The sequence below is a fragment of the Pogona vitticeps genome, chromosome 11 (genome assembly GCF_051106095.1).
Source record: "Pogona vitticeps strain Pit_001003342236 chromosome 11, PviZW2.1, whole genome shotgun sequence".
In the NCBI taxonomy this organism is placed as follows: domain Eukaryota; kingdom Metazoa; phylum Chordata; class Lepidosauria; order Squamata; family Agamidae; genus Pogona; species Pogona vitticeps.
The window spans coordinates 17,260,480-17,275,477 of NC_135793.1; the positions used below are offsets into that span (position 1 = coordinate 17,260,480).

The 14,998-nt window shown below is 38.7% G+C and overlaps 1 protein-coding gene across 2 annotated transcripts in view; it reads right to left on the minus strand.

Moving 5' to 3' along the window:
- The window catches only part of STAG2 (STAG2 cohesin complex component), an 84,696-nt gene that overhangs the window by 23,230 nt on the left and 46,468 nt on the right, over positions 1-14,998 (minus strand). For both annotated transcript variants that reach the window (XM_072981200.2, XM_072981201.2), the window contains exons 9-20: positions 13,731-13,804; positions 13,511-13,634; positions 12,789-12,887; positions 12,618-12,697; positions 8,076-8,183; positions 7,602-7,713; positions 6,307-6,424; positions 4,953-5,056; positions 3,511-3,603; positions 2,999-3,088; positions 2,113-2,316; positions 1,628-1,698 (exon numbers count right to left, since the gene is read on the minus strand). In XM_072981200.2, coding sequence (XP_072837301.1) covers positions 1,628-1,698; positions 2,113-2,316; positions 2,999-3,088; positions 3,511-3,603; positions 4,953-5,056; positions 6,307-6,424; positions 7,602-7,713; positions 8,076-8,183; positions 12,618-12,697; positions 12,789-12,887; positions 13,511-13,634; positions 13,731-13,804 — 1,277 coding nt within the window. The remainder of the gene's footprint in view (positions 1-1,627; positions 1,699-2,112; positions 2,317-2,998; positions 3,089-3,510; positions 3,604-4,952; positions 5,057-6,306; positions 6,425-7,601; positions 7,714-8,075; positions 8,184-12,617; positions 12,698-12,788; positions 12,888-13,510; positions 13,635-13,730; positions 13,805-14,998) is intronic.

Below are 14,998 nucleotides of genomic sequence, written 5' to 3' on the forward strand. Positions count from 1 at the left end.
CTCAATCATTCCAGAGTACAGGACATGCAACCATGGGCTCAAGTTAAAAGAAGCCAGATTTCGGCTGAATATCAGGAAAAACTTCCTGTTAGAACAATACAACAATGGAACCAGTTACCTTGGGAGTTGGCAAGTCCTCCAAAAACTTAAAATAATCACCTGGCAGATATGCTTTGACTGTATTCCTGCATTGAGCAGGAATACAATCAGATTTGATAGCCTTTGTAGGCCCCTTCCAACTGCACTTTTCTATGATTCTATGCCCAGTTCTTCAGTCTTTCCTCATAGGGCTTGGTTTCCAATCCCCTGATCATTCCTGTTGCCCTTCTCTGAATTTGTTGGCATCCTTCCTAAAGTGTGGTGTCCAGAACTGGACACAATAATTTAGATGAGACACAATCAGTGCTGAATAAAGGGCAACTAGTACTTCACAGGATTTGGAAACTACTCTTCTGTTAATGCCACCTAAAATAGCATTTGCTTTTTTAAATTTTTAACATCCACTTCACACTGTTGGTCCATATTCAATTTGTGATCTACAACAATTCCAAGCTCCTTCTCACATATAGTATTACTGAGCCAAGTATCCCCCATCTTGTAACTGTCCATTCCCCCCCCCCCAGGTTTAGAACACTGTACTTATACCTGTTAAATTTCATTCTTCTGTTTTCAGTCCAAGATCTTTTTGAATTTTGTTTCTCTCTATTCCACCCTAATTTGTATCATCCGCAAATCTGATTAGCATTTCCTGTACCCCCGATCCAGGTCTTTAATAAAAATGTTGAAAAGCACCAAGCCTAAGACTGAGCCTTGTGTTATTCCACTTTTTACCTCCTTCCAGTTTGAGAAGAACCACTGATAATCACTCTTTGAGTATGTTTCATAACCAACTGTGTAACTACCTGACAGTTCTATCTAGCCCACACCTAGTAAGCCTATTAAACAGAATATCATGAGGCACTTTGTCAAAGGCTTTGGTGAAATAAAGATATATTACATCTTACAACATTCCCACCATTTATTAAATGAGATATGATTAGTCTGGTAGGATTTTTCCATGTTAGCTTGGCTTCTAGTTACTGTAGTGCCCCGCACCATGACGATAATTCGTTCCCCTGAAATCGCTGTTAAGCGAAACCATTGTCGAGAGAAAACAGTTTCCCCATTGGAATGCACTGAAGCCCATTTAATGTGTTCCAGTGGGGAAATTACCTCGTCATCCAGCAAAGATCGTCCATAGGGGAAGCCATTTTCCAAGCGCCGATCGGCTGTTAAAATGGCTGCCCTGCGAAGCATGGGTCCGGAAAACACAGGGCAGCCATTCTGCAGAGCCGGAAAACATTGTTGTCTTGTGAACAAACAGTTCATGAAGCACAAACCTAATCGTCGTAAAAAAAAATCCCCCATAGGAAACATCGTTCTGCAATCGCTATAGCAATCGCAAAAAAGTCACCCTCCTGTGGATTTGTCGTACAGCGGGGTCATCGTCTAGCGAGGTACCACTGTATTACTATATTCCAGTTATTTTCCTGGTTCCTATTTACATGGCTGCTAAGCTCAAATAATAGACTGATTACATCTTTTTAACAAAAACTGCAAGAAGCAGAAATGGTGTTTCCTTACTTACTTATGAAAAGCAGTGATTCGCTTCAATGTTGATAAGACCTGGTAAGCATCATCTTCATCAGGCTCTTCGCCCTGTTAAGAAAATGCTAGATTATTTTTTTCATAAGGAAACTACTCTCAAGAAGTAGGGAAAATTATGTTCTCATTTTTATACTGAGAATAAACTCCAGAGATTTAATGGTGGTGAACAATGCTTCCAGCTGCACGCCAAATGGGGAATATTTGAGCAATACTGCATTCACTCCAAATTAAATCTATCATTTTCTGTTGCCATCTATTACTGTAAGGAATAGTGAGACACAAACATCCAAACTAACTCCTGCTTCCACCTACTACTACTACTTTTAATGTATAATAGGAAAAACTCCACAAGATTTTTTTTTTTTGGATCTCATAAAAATCCTTTTTCCCTCACACTGAGGCAATTAGAATGCTTGTTTTAATGCCAAGAACACAAGAAATCTAAAACTGGAACAAGATACAAACCTCTTGTAGAAAATCTTCCAGAAGTCTGTTGAATTTGTCTGCCAGTTCATCTATCAGCTGACTTCTTGCAATGTCCACTCTATTAAAGATTGTGAATTCTTCATTACAGAGTGCATGGTATGTTTTAGAGCAAGCTTCCAAAACATCTGTGTCTGTGTGCTTCTCCACAATATCTCGGATCTGTCGCAATAAGGCATCCAAATGCTACAAAACATACAAATAAATTTAACCACAAAATGTCTGATCAAACTGACCTCCAATCACAACCACTAACTGGCACCTCCTCTGAAAGAGGTAAGTTGAAAGCATCGAGGTATCAATTGCATAAATTATTACAACATTAGCACACATTCATGAGTCTATTTATAGGGACGGAGGTTTTGGATATTTGAGATTACAAATCCCATTATTTTCTGTTCTGGAAAGTTCCACCTGACAGAAATAAATTACAAACGCCTAAATGTAAGCCTCTAACCTGGGAGAAAGGCCTCATATTGGAAGGCTTTGAAGTTTACCTCTACCCAGGCTTCCTGTTCCTGCCCCAATGCTAGGTGAGAACTTTTTTTAATAAACAAGCCATGACTAGCTAAGTCCAAAAAGTCTTCAAGTTGAGGCCTCTCTCACAGGTGAGCCACATGTCTGTCAGGTATTTGTCAGACAGGTAAAGCTCCCAGAATGAAGAACTATCGTGTTTGTAATCAGAGAAATCCAAAAATCCCATCCCTACCTATTTAGCCTACAGCTGAGCCACCAACAATAAGGCTTCTTACAATGGAACAGGAACTTGCTGGTGACCACAAATGTCAACCGAGAGTCTTAAAAACAGGACGATCCATTTATTCCAGATGTTATCCTTTTCAGTTCATATATCAACATATTTGCTTACCTTCTCTAATCTCCCTGTTGTGTAGATCTCCAGATCAAAATATTGTGGCAACTGTAACAAGTTGGTAACTTTCTCTGCATCTACAGAATACTGTTGAAGCAAATAGAAAAATGAGCCCAAACATTTTTCAGTGAAGTTCAAGTATGCCTCACACAATCCACAATTCAAAACATGGTTTTTAGCTGTGAAACTGAATACACACAACACTGTTAAAACCATTAACTACTTACTTAATTACTTAAGGGCAATTTTGTTTTTCTAAATTTAGAGTTTAAGAATGGTTTGAAACTGCCTGTAGCTCAGTAGAAGAGCACATGTTTTAAATGCAAAAAACCTGCCCCAAACTCTGACTTTCAATCCCTTCTTTTATAACAGAGATCAGGAAAGAAATCATTAGGAGATTACAAAAATCAGTATCTATACAGAGGTAGATCAACAGATGCTCTGACTTATCTAAGCCCACTTCCTACATGTTTATTCAAAATGTTAATAAAAGTAACTATATCACTCACTTTTGCTAACAGCTGAGGGAGTGCAACAGCAAAAAGTTCTGTGATCTTTGTTCGGTCATCCAACTGTGTTTTCTTCTCCTTTGCTGTAAGTACCTATATGAGAGCACAAAATCATCATCACTAAAGGGCTGACAATATCAACACATATCTAGTGCAATTCAATTCAGCAAATTATAAAACTGTAATTTGTACAAGCACATTTACTCCCCATAGCAAGTTCTCCATTATATTTTGACAAGAATACTGTTTGGAAAAAAAAGGACTGAGCTTGCTGAGACATACAGCTGTACCCAAGCTCATTACCTCCATCTTTGTATTTATACATGTCAGTGGCAATTACTTTCGTAGAAAGGGCAGAGGTAAAACAAAGAGAAACTAATATGGAGAGAAAACAAAGAGAAATTAATTTGATTTCTGACTTCCAGGCCCCATTCTAACTTGCAGTCTAAACCAAAGCAGACTGAGCAAAATCAACTGCTGAACTGTGAGTGAACACTTAACATTTAAATTCCACTGATTTAACTTTAGTTGGATTTGCAAATCGACTTGTTTTCAGTGAATTCAGTGGGATTTTGCTGTTGACATAAAGACAAAAGTGGTTTCAAGTCCCAATGCTTAGCAATGAGGATAGAATTGTGTTTTCAGCAGATGCTGAATTTGTACTACAAATATTTGCCTAAAATATGTAATAAATATTGTATAGTTTAAATTTAGTATAACAAATAAATGACACCACTGGTGAGTACCACTCTATTATTCAAGAACCTGATCCCTGTATTGGACCTTGGACTGGTCTGACACAGTCACTAAGACAAACAGCAACTTTTTCTAATTTTCATAATGTACTACAACATGAATAACTAGTACATATCTCTTGAAGGGTCCAATTTAATATTGTAACATTTTTACAAACTCAAAAAGTTAAAGGCTTCAGAGGATACAATGCATTTGTTTTGATTTATGGCACATGAAAGAAAGTATCCACCACTGGCCCTCTAATGATGGAACAGCAGGATCCAGGAGAGTGATTCTCATCTCCATTGTAATCTCCACACCCACACCCACATGAACTCTCCTACTGCCTCTGGATGGCTGAGAAACCCTCCAGAGTTGGTTTTTCAGCAGCACAGGATGTGCCATGGTGGAATAAAGGAAAATTATTTATGACAGTTTGACACCACTGTGATTCTGCAACACTGGTGAACTTCAGTTTGAATTTGTAGAACTCGAATGACACCTTAGAGGTGTACACTGCTTTCCCATTATTGGTACAATAACCAAAACACTAGAAAATTGCCAACACAATCTCTCACCGGAAAAATTGATTAAATAATAACCAGGACAATACATTTAACTACTTTGCTTATAATGTACATTCCCCTATTACATCCCCCCCCCCCCCGGAAGAAAGGAAAACAACAAGCAGACAGAGAGATAAATACCCGCTTTCCTGTGCCTCGTCCTACTGGAGGATGACATTCGGCCGCTTGTCTAATTGTACACAGCATTATTTCAATTAGTGCACTTTCCTGTTTGTCTGTTAAAGCTGCAATTATTAAAAACAAAAGATTTCAAAATATTTCAGTTCATTTGTCATAATAACATGTTTGTCTATGAATGATTAGACACAATCAGTAAGTTTTCCACTACAAACACATTGACCGTTTTACAAGGAAACACCAAATCTTGAAACTTAAAAATAACAGCATAAAATCTGCTGCTATCACATGTAAGATAGAAGGAGGCAGGGAGTACTGAGTAGCCAGAATCCAAAATAGGACTGTTTACTAGTTCAAACTACTGATTCTGCATGAGTACTTTGAACCTTTAAAAACACATCAGAGGATATTTCATATTACAAATCTGCAGAACACATTATCATTAGAATTGTAATATGTTTACTCAATACATGATAAATATTTGTTGGTTACAAGACAAGACAATGTTCATGTTCTACACCAGAAGGATCACAAAGGAGAACAAAGGGAGTTAAAGGTAACTTCCCTAATGCTCCGCTACTTTAAGGTGTTCTTCCCTATCCTTACGTCCACTATGAAAGGTGAGCTGTAAAGAAATCTGTGAAAGAAATGGTGCCTAGAGGGATACGATACAGGAGAGTGACTTTTCTCCCCTACCTTATGTAATCATTTTGATGTGAAAAGGTATACTTCACCCCTTCTTTACCCTGTTTCTCAGAAAATAAGACCTAACCTGAAAATAAGCCCTAGTATGATTTTTCAGGATGCTCGTAACATAAACCCTACCCTAAAAATAAGCCCCAGTTAAGTGAAACCGCACCTTCCACCATTGTGCAGCATTGTACAGCAACCAGAAGATGACATGACTGTGTTTGAATAAATGTAGACTGTTGTACATTAAAATAAAACATTCCCAAAAAATAAGCCCTAATGCATTGTTGGAGCAAAAATTAATATAAGACCATGTCTTATTTTCATGGAAGCAGGGTATTGTCACAATAAACAAAATGTTTAACAAACATATAAGTGTCTCACTTGGCCTAAAGTTGAAGATATTAATAATACAAAACTCAACAAGTTTAATCTAGCCTAATTTGGAATTACTAATCAATAAAACAGAAAAGTACTAATTCCAAAATAAATATGCACAGGATTAGCTTGTTAAACTGTAATAGTCATGGAGCATTACAACTGAGGACCACACACCAGAGTATTCTGTGAAAGTTTCTTCATAGTCCGTGAGAAATGTCCTCTCTTGCCAGACTACAGAATTTTCATATTAAAAGAGCCTCTTGTGAAAAATACAGTGAAATCTTACGTTCTTCTCCATTGAGTGGCTCCTCCAACAGAAGGCTATTCATACATTCCCAGTCCTTCAAGAGGTCAGTTGCACAATCCCACATGCTGTCCACCAAGTAAGCAGCGTGCTCATGTAACTAAAAAAGATTCAGCTGAATTTCACATTTTGTTTCATGAGGATATGTACACCCCCCATGTGTTATCAAAGGCTCTATGTTGTCTACAACAGAAACAAACACTACTTGCTCCTAAAATTTATAATTTTAAGAGTAAATGGGAGTATTTCAAACAAAGCAACAGACAACATTCCAACAAATTGCTCCTTGAAACACTGAATAGTGTTTTTAAGCACCTTCAATCTCCTGACGGCCTATTCACTGGTTTTTATTGCACCCTGGCCTTCACTGAAAGCCACATCACTTCTTATATGACAGGTGTAACAGTAGCAAAGCTTTCAGAGAACACCAAGTCAGACAACTCTTCTATGTTACTAAATATGAAAACTGACACTGCTAAACAGAAAAGGCAGTTAACTGCATTTGATCCAAAATCCTGCTGAGATTTTATGCTATGCACAATGAATCACAACAGTTGTCATGGCTAACTGACAAGGTGCCAGGCACACATGAGTCATACACCCAACTGCACTCCTGGAACACATCATCTCATCAATTAGCCATATCAACTTACATGATTTTTCTCATGTGCAGGCAAAATCCTAACATAATTTTAATCACAGAGAGCTCTGGAAAACTATAAATACACTTGTAGAGAAGAGCAGACGAAACATACTGTTGAATTTCAACAATTTGTGTCATGCTGCTTGTGGTCATACTATAAATAGTACCCATTTTCCAAACTCAAATTTCTGTCTATCCAGACAGCCAAAAATTTTTGAACAGACCTATGCCTAGGTAAAGGTTCCCCTTGACAATTTTTGTCCAGTCGTGTTCGACTCTAGGGGGCGGTGCTCATCCCTGTTTCCAGGCCATAGAGCTAGCGTTTTGTCCATAGACAATCTTCCGTGGCCATGTGGCCAGCGCGACTAGACACGGAACACCGTTACTTTCTCACCGTGGTAGTCCCTATTTATCTATTCACATTTTACATGCTGTCGAACTGCTAGGTTGGCAGGAATGCCTAGCCATGCACAACTGTCTAACAATCAATACTAATACTACAACTACTACACTGAAGATTGAGAGATGCTTCTTCCCAAACAGAATCTTACATTTTCCTGTAAACTGAGGTTTGGAGAGAGAAAAATCACACATTTCTCTGTAACTCTGCAAAATGAGAAACACTCAAACTCACCTCACTTTCCAAAAAGAAAAATACTAATGTCTTGACAAGGTTAGCATTTGGTCCTTGTCGTCCCCTTCTTTTAAGAATTCCATCTTCTTCAGGGTCTCTGCGACTGAAAAGCCTTTCAAAGAAAAGAAAAGAAAGGGTGGGGAAAGGGTCAGACACACCACATGTTTATTTTCTGTAAAGACACCAAAAAATGGCATACATGTACCTATCAGAGTTTAGAAAAAAATACTTTTTCAAAATTTAAGTCCTAGAGACCTGTAGGCAAAAAAGGGACAGTCTGGGAATTGAAGTCAGATGAAGTAATTTTTCCATACTCTTGTTTTATATCAAATTTTCAAGAGCACTAGGTAATATTAAAAAGAACGTTCTCCTTTTAAACAACTATAGCTATAAATATCAATGTTGAAACGTCATTTTTCACATGCCAACTAAAGTTTTTTTTTAAAGGTATCTACAGACGTTCTTCTTTCTTACTTTTTATAAAGAAATTCTCCTGCTGCTACAGCCACAGGTCGGTGAGCCGAGTAAACCAAGTGATACACATTTTCACAGTCTTCTGCAGTCAGGACTTCTTCACTACTCCTAGAAATGCAAACAAAAATTGTATCCAAAACAATTTCTTTATTCATATAGTACAATGGACATATATGAAATATAAGTAAAATGAAAAAAAAATTAAAATGTTAAGATAAATTAGATGACTTTTGACCTGAAGCAGGCTACTTCAATGGTGCTATCACAGCCATTGGCTAAATTTTTATGCATGGGGTGAGGCATAATCTGCATGGACATAACTGCTGCACTGACTAAATTTTTCCAGTTACAGAAAATCTGACCTGTATCCAAAGAGCCCCATTTCACTCGATTAATCTTTGATCTAAAGAAAATCTTCAAAATGTTCATTTCAAACATGTCACTATTCAAAGATGATGATCATCTTTTTTCAAAGTGTTTCAACTGTGAGATCTGTTCGTTTTAACTATATACCTTACAACTGAATTTAACACATTACACAATAGAAATTGATAGTTGTACCTTAGTATGAATGTGTTATTAGTTTTCTAATAACTCTGACTAAACTTTCTGATTACATCAGACAACACTGCCTTGCAGTTTCTGATCAATTAAGTAAAATAACTACAAATAACAAATGGGCAGCAAAATGTTTCAGCAATACAAACAGCTCATTTGGAGTATCAATTACTCCAAAAGCAACAGTTTCCTGCCAGTAATGTTTTTAAAAGCATAGAGAAAAGTCCAGGAACAACAATCCCCAAATTAATGAATTCTGCAAACTATAACATAAAACAGGCTGCAACAGGGCACTTAAGATCTTTGGTGAAACAAAATACAAGAATATAAAGCTGGTACGCCAGCTAAGCTTGTTCCTTGAGATGTTGGACCTGGCTACAGTGACACATGCCTTCGTTACATCCTGTTTGGAATACTGTAACATGCTCTATGTGGGGCTGCCTTTGAAGACGTTTCGGAAACTTCAGCTGGTGCAAAACTCTGCAGCCAGACTACTGACTGGGGCCAGGGAGCATATAACGCACCTGTTACGTTACAAGAACTCTACTGGCTACCAGTCCATTTCCGGGCCCAATTCAAAGTGCTGGTCATTACCTATAAAGCCCTATACATCTTGGGTCAAGACTACCTGAAGGACCGTATCTCCCTATATGTGCCTTCTCGTTGATTAACATCAGCAAGGAGGCCCTCCTCTTGGTCCCAAGGGTCCTCCAAGGCACACTCTCTAACTGCTGGGGCGAAAGAGCTACAAAGTAGTAGCCTTGTGGCCACCTAGAGTTAGCAATTTGAATTTCCCACCTTTTCCTCCTGCTCTTTTCTGTTCATAAATGGAAGCTCCGGTCGCAAGTAGAAGCAAAATTTTGCCGCTGGAGCTGGTCGTAACTCGAAATGGTCGTAAATAGGGACGTTCGTAAGTCAAGGCACCACTGTATGTCAGTTTGGTAGAATGGACTATATGTCAAGAGGTGCAGGAGATGGTTGTTGTGACCTGCACTGAAGATCTAACCCCGGGAGAGTGTGGTACTTGGGCAGGTTGTGAGTGCAAGATCTGCCAAAGAACTGTGGAGTCGTTTTGACGTCGACTGGTGTTTGGGCTCGGACAGAGTATTAGGAGGAAGAGGCCTCTTAAGTGAGGGTTTGGTAGACTTTGACACCAAATCTGGGTAAGGTTGCGGTTCCAGACACAAATGCAGATGGGGCCCAATATCGAGGTGGCAATGGCTATAATGAGATATTCATAGCCCGAGGGATAAGACTATGCATAATGGACGCTCTTGGGTTCTTCATAGTAGTAGGCAACAGGTTCCTGATATGAGCCCAAGTGCTCATGCTGGCATTGAGCCCATCTGTAATCTTCATCATAGGTCTCAGAGTATTCTGGTTTGAGTATTTATTTGTTTGTTTGATCTCTATACCGCCCATCTAGAACGTGTCTACTCTGGGCGGTTTACATATAACATGAAAATAAAATCCAGATTGATCACAGAGTCCAAGATGGGAAAGGAACAAAAGAAGAGAGAGAAAAAAGAAAAGGGGAGATAGGCTAGGTAATGGCTGTAGGGAAGGCCTGCCTGTATAGCCATGTCTTCAAGTTAGTCTTGAAGGCCCTCAGCGAGGGAGCCAGGCTGATCTCTACAGGTAAGTTGTTCCAGGGGCATGGGGCCACTGTCGAGAAGGACCAATTCCTAGTTTTTAGACACCGGGCCTCTCTTGGCGTTAGGCCTGTGAACATAGTTGGTCTCCAGATGTAAACAGTGGGGAGAAGGGGGGCATGTTTTAGCAGGATGCTTCCGGGGTGGTGGTGATTCCTTCATTGTGGAAGCCAAGTCCAATAGCTGTGCCCTGCCCTGTGGATGCAGGGCTGGTGTGGGCGGAGGCCAGGCTGGCAAAGGCATTAGCCAGAGTATGGCCAAAGTCAGGTGACTGACTCAATGCAGGGGAGATAGCCTGAGGGTGGTATGGGTGGTCTGTCATGTAATGCCGATTCAAGGCTGGCAGCATCTCTAGACGATTCTTCTGGTATGGGAGATGGAAGTCCACTGGCTTCAACTATAGGCTCGGGCTATTGTCTAATCTTAAATTAAAGCTTGGACTTCTTCTGTGAATATTCTGTACTCATCTGATTTTCTTTTTTTGTTTAGGAGAAATTGGGTCCCGAGCTTTGATGTTGACGTAGAGGATTTTGAAGATGGTTTGCTCAATAGTTTGGAGCGAGATAGGTACAGCTTTGATGTTGATGGCAATGGCGATGGCAGGGCTTCGGCCAAAATAGAAGCATCTGTCCTCGGGACTGGAATTGAGTTAGGGTCCATGTTCATAGGGGTATTTATTGGTATTGAGTGGTTTCAGGGAGCGTTCCCAAAGAAAAGATCTGACATGTTGCAGTCTAAGTTTGAGAGCTGATTTAGTGAGACTTTTAAACTCCTGACACAAGTGGGTCTGGTGTTGTTTCCCCAAACAAAATAGGCACCATTCATGGCTATCTAAGAGGGGGATCTTCTTTACACAGGAGGTGCACTGTTTGAAGGGACCTGCCTGAGCCATAAAATGGCAGGAAGGCAGAAAGTGAGAAGGAAAGGGGGGGGGGGAGATCAACCAGAGGGAATGTCAAAGAACTTTAGAAAAAGGAACAACCTCATCAGAGGCAGCTGAAGTGAAACATAGCTCCAGCATCAAGATACTAAACTCAGTAGTGGCAAAAAGGAACTGAGGGGCGCTTCAGATGGGTGGAACTTGCACACTGGGGAGAGGGGAATGTCCTAGCAAACGCATGACTGAAAGCTCTAGAAAGTTCTGAAGAGTCCTGCACAGGCGCAGACTTAATCCATCCGCGTGAATTCACAGAGACCATGAAGAACAACCTTTGTGACAATTAAAGCTTGCGTGCTAGGGTAGAGGAGGGGGATTTTCCGCTCAAGGCTATTTTAGAAGGTTCCACATGTGTTCTACAAAGGTGCAAACCCCCTGCATGTGAATCACAGAGGCCATGAAGAAGAACCCTCAAAAATGTAATGGCAAGTAGTTTATGGGCAAAATGAAGGAACAAGAGTGAATCAGATTTTTGCTAGCAATGTCATAGTGCAATTATTTGGAAATATATAGACACAGAAGCTACCATGCTGCTTTCCAATTCGTTAGGGAATACAGAAAATCTACACTTTATGATAATTTTAAATAAGGGAGTAAATCCAACTGTTAGCTGAAAGTATAGGAAACTCACTAAATGAATGGCATTTGTTAAGTCGACACATTGAAATCCTGTTGCTCAGTGTAGTAACTTGCATGAAACTATGCCCATTAATCAGTGGAGATTTGATGAGTCATCTCCTCTTTAGGTTCTGCTGATCTGATAGGCCTGCTCTAGTTACAACTTACTTTTGCACAGTAAATTCAACAGGAGTAGGTTCATTTGAATCGATGGAATGTATAGAGGAGATGATTCACAAAATCCCTACATATTCAATGGGTTTACTCTAGTACAACTTACTATAATAAGCAACAGGATTTCAGCCATTGATTCAATGGGTCCTCTATTTGTGTGCAATCAACAATCCAAAAATTCAAGTTGAGACTGAAAGGGAATTTAGCCTTGGGGAACCAACTCCACATTTGTCATGCTATTCATTAAGCTGAGGATCTGAAAAAGCCACAAGAGAACTTAGGTCTCTGAGAAAATACCAGGAATCTCAATTTTCATTATTTGGTGGTGGTGGGAAATGGCTGGAGAGAAGCACGTGAAATCCTGCAGGGCTCAGCCATGATTAGGGCCTGATAGCATCTTACTTTAGGGGCAGATCTAAAATAAGCAGACTTGCAGGGACATACAGCATAAATATGCTTGAGCAATATGATTTTTGTGGTGTTTTAAGTTATTTTAAATATACTTTTACAAAGTAGTGTCATTTTAAAAATCTGTTAAAGTCACATGTCAAAATTAAATGCAAATTAAAAATAAAAATTAATTACTAAGTCTGGAATACTTACTGTAAAACAAGAGTAAGTAGTTTTATTGCTTGCACTGCAACATCATATTCTTTGTCGAGAGTCATAGACACAATTCTATCCTAATTGGGAGAAAACACAGGTTGTAAAATTGTATGTGTTAAAAATGGAATGTATGGAACGTTAGCTGAAAAGATAAGGGAGAATACTAACCTTGAACCTACTTGTGAAGAGTTCCAATTTGGAATTAAGTTCTTTATTATAGTAAAGACCTTGCAAAGCTGTAAGACATTTTAGTCTTACCTCCCCTTGCTAAAAAAGAAAAGAAAAAGTAAGAAAAAAATTCAAACACGAACATTTTTTAAAAAAAGTAATTTACTCTGCCTCTGTATGAAAATTAAATGCTCTTCCTTTTACTGTTCTTGTTTTTATTGCTGCTCTAGCACAATACATTTTGCCACTACAATTTATGCCATTATACTTAACACCACTGTAACTTGCCAACTGAATTCTGGCCAGTGGCTGAAATCCAAAGAGTTGTATTATACAAGGGACTAGGGCTGGGCCATTCCTAATCAAGATTTTTAATCTCTTTGATCATGTCACATGACAAATCACTTTTGGAACTTTTCTGAGTCCACACCATCGGGTATCTGAAACACCATGCAAAGCACAAGCTAGAACTTGATTAAACTTCATTTCAGACATGTCTATCCCCTCCGGCAAGTATGTTTACAGAGTATCTCATAAAAACATCAACTACAATTAAAGCATAAATATATAAATACTTTGGCAGTACTACTTTTACTTAAAGCAAGAGGACTCTTCCAATAAAGTAAAAAAAGCAACTGTAATGGGTTCTTCCATTTGTTTGTTTGTTTACTGAGTCTGCATACTCACAATAGTAGAAACAAGTACAGTACACAGAACCTTACCTTATCATGCATTGTCCATCCCACATATTTTAAATAGCTGTCATTGAGAAAAGCATCACTATACATTTTCATCCAGATCCCAATCTCCTCAATACAGATTGCTCTTATTTCAGCTATTGCATCCCTGGAATGTGGTAAATAGTAAACAATATTGATGCATAATGAAGGAAATGAATGTACTCGCAAAGCATCAATAGTAATACAGTATAAATCAACTAACCTGTATCTATGTACAAATACACCTTTAAAAATAGCATTCATCATATTTTCTATTTCATCCTGATTTTCTTGAAGCTGAAAAACATAGCAAGTGCCTGATAAAAAGCTGCAGGTTTTAAAAACATATTTAAACAATATTTTATCCACAGTGAAGCTCATGAAAATTTCAAAAACTTGGCAATGTGGGTGTATATCACTATACAACACAGAGTATATTAATTAATTTAAATTTGATACTTTGGATATCTTATAGTGTACTATGGATATGAACAAAATATTTTAACATTATGACTTGTGGTGGGCCACAGCTACTTATATCTCACATCAAACAAAAAGTATAAAACTGCCTCACTGTTGCAATTAAACAGTGAAGTTAACAACTTGATATCAGAGGCTATGCAAAGCAGGAGAAGGCATCTATGACCCTCTAGATATTTTTGCCTATAATTCTCAACAGTCAGCGAAGATAATTGTTAATTATCATAGAAGGTGCAGTCCAAAAATATTTGAAGAGCCACAGCTGCCCACCCAATTTAGGCAACACAGTACAATTTATGGACTATTACCAACCAAGCTTCCAATAGAGCTTTTTTGGCTCCCTTCCTCCATTTTTGTTTGTTTTTAGCAAGTATAGAAGCCCCTAATCTGGAAACTTAACTTCTCTACAGAACCTTGCTGCAACAGCAAGTCTATTTAGAAGGGAACCCTTTCCTGACCTCCATTCGTCCAAAGATGTGGTGAATGGGAAAGAATGAAGCCACACATCAAAAGGGAGATGAGGGAAAGCCAGGAAGTGCACACTTTGATAACTTGACATGCTTTTTTCCATTCATGCTGCAGAAAGCTTTAGTGAAATTTTACAGCTTTAGTGCAGTAATTTATACCTAGTAAAATAATCACTGCTGCCCTTTCTCTTAGATTTGACACAAAAGACTTTCACTATGAACAATAAAGAGTACTGTGGCACCTTAAATAACAAGAACCTTCTGTTGTCATATGCTTTATGGACTACATCCCACCTGCTTGTAGGCTACAGTTCACAATGGCAAAAAAACTTGTTAGTCACTGGGGTGCAAAAACACTCTATAGTTCTTGCTACAGGAGAATGACATGGGTACCACCCCCAGAGACTTTCAGCATCTTACTTGACTGAAAAACAAAGCCCTTATCACATCAAAATGTTTAAAAACACATTCACTGCTAAATGTTTCAATTCTCCCATATCATGTCAAATTTAGATGCTGATAACATACTTTTCAAAACTATTTC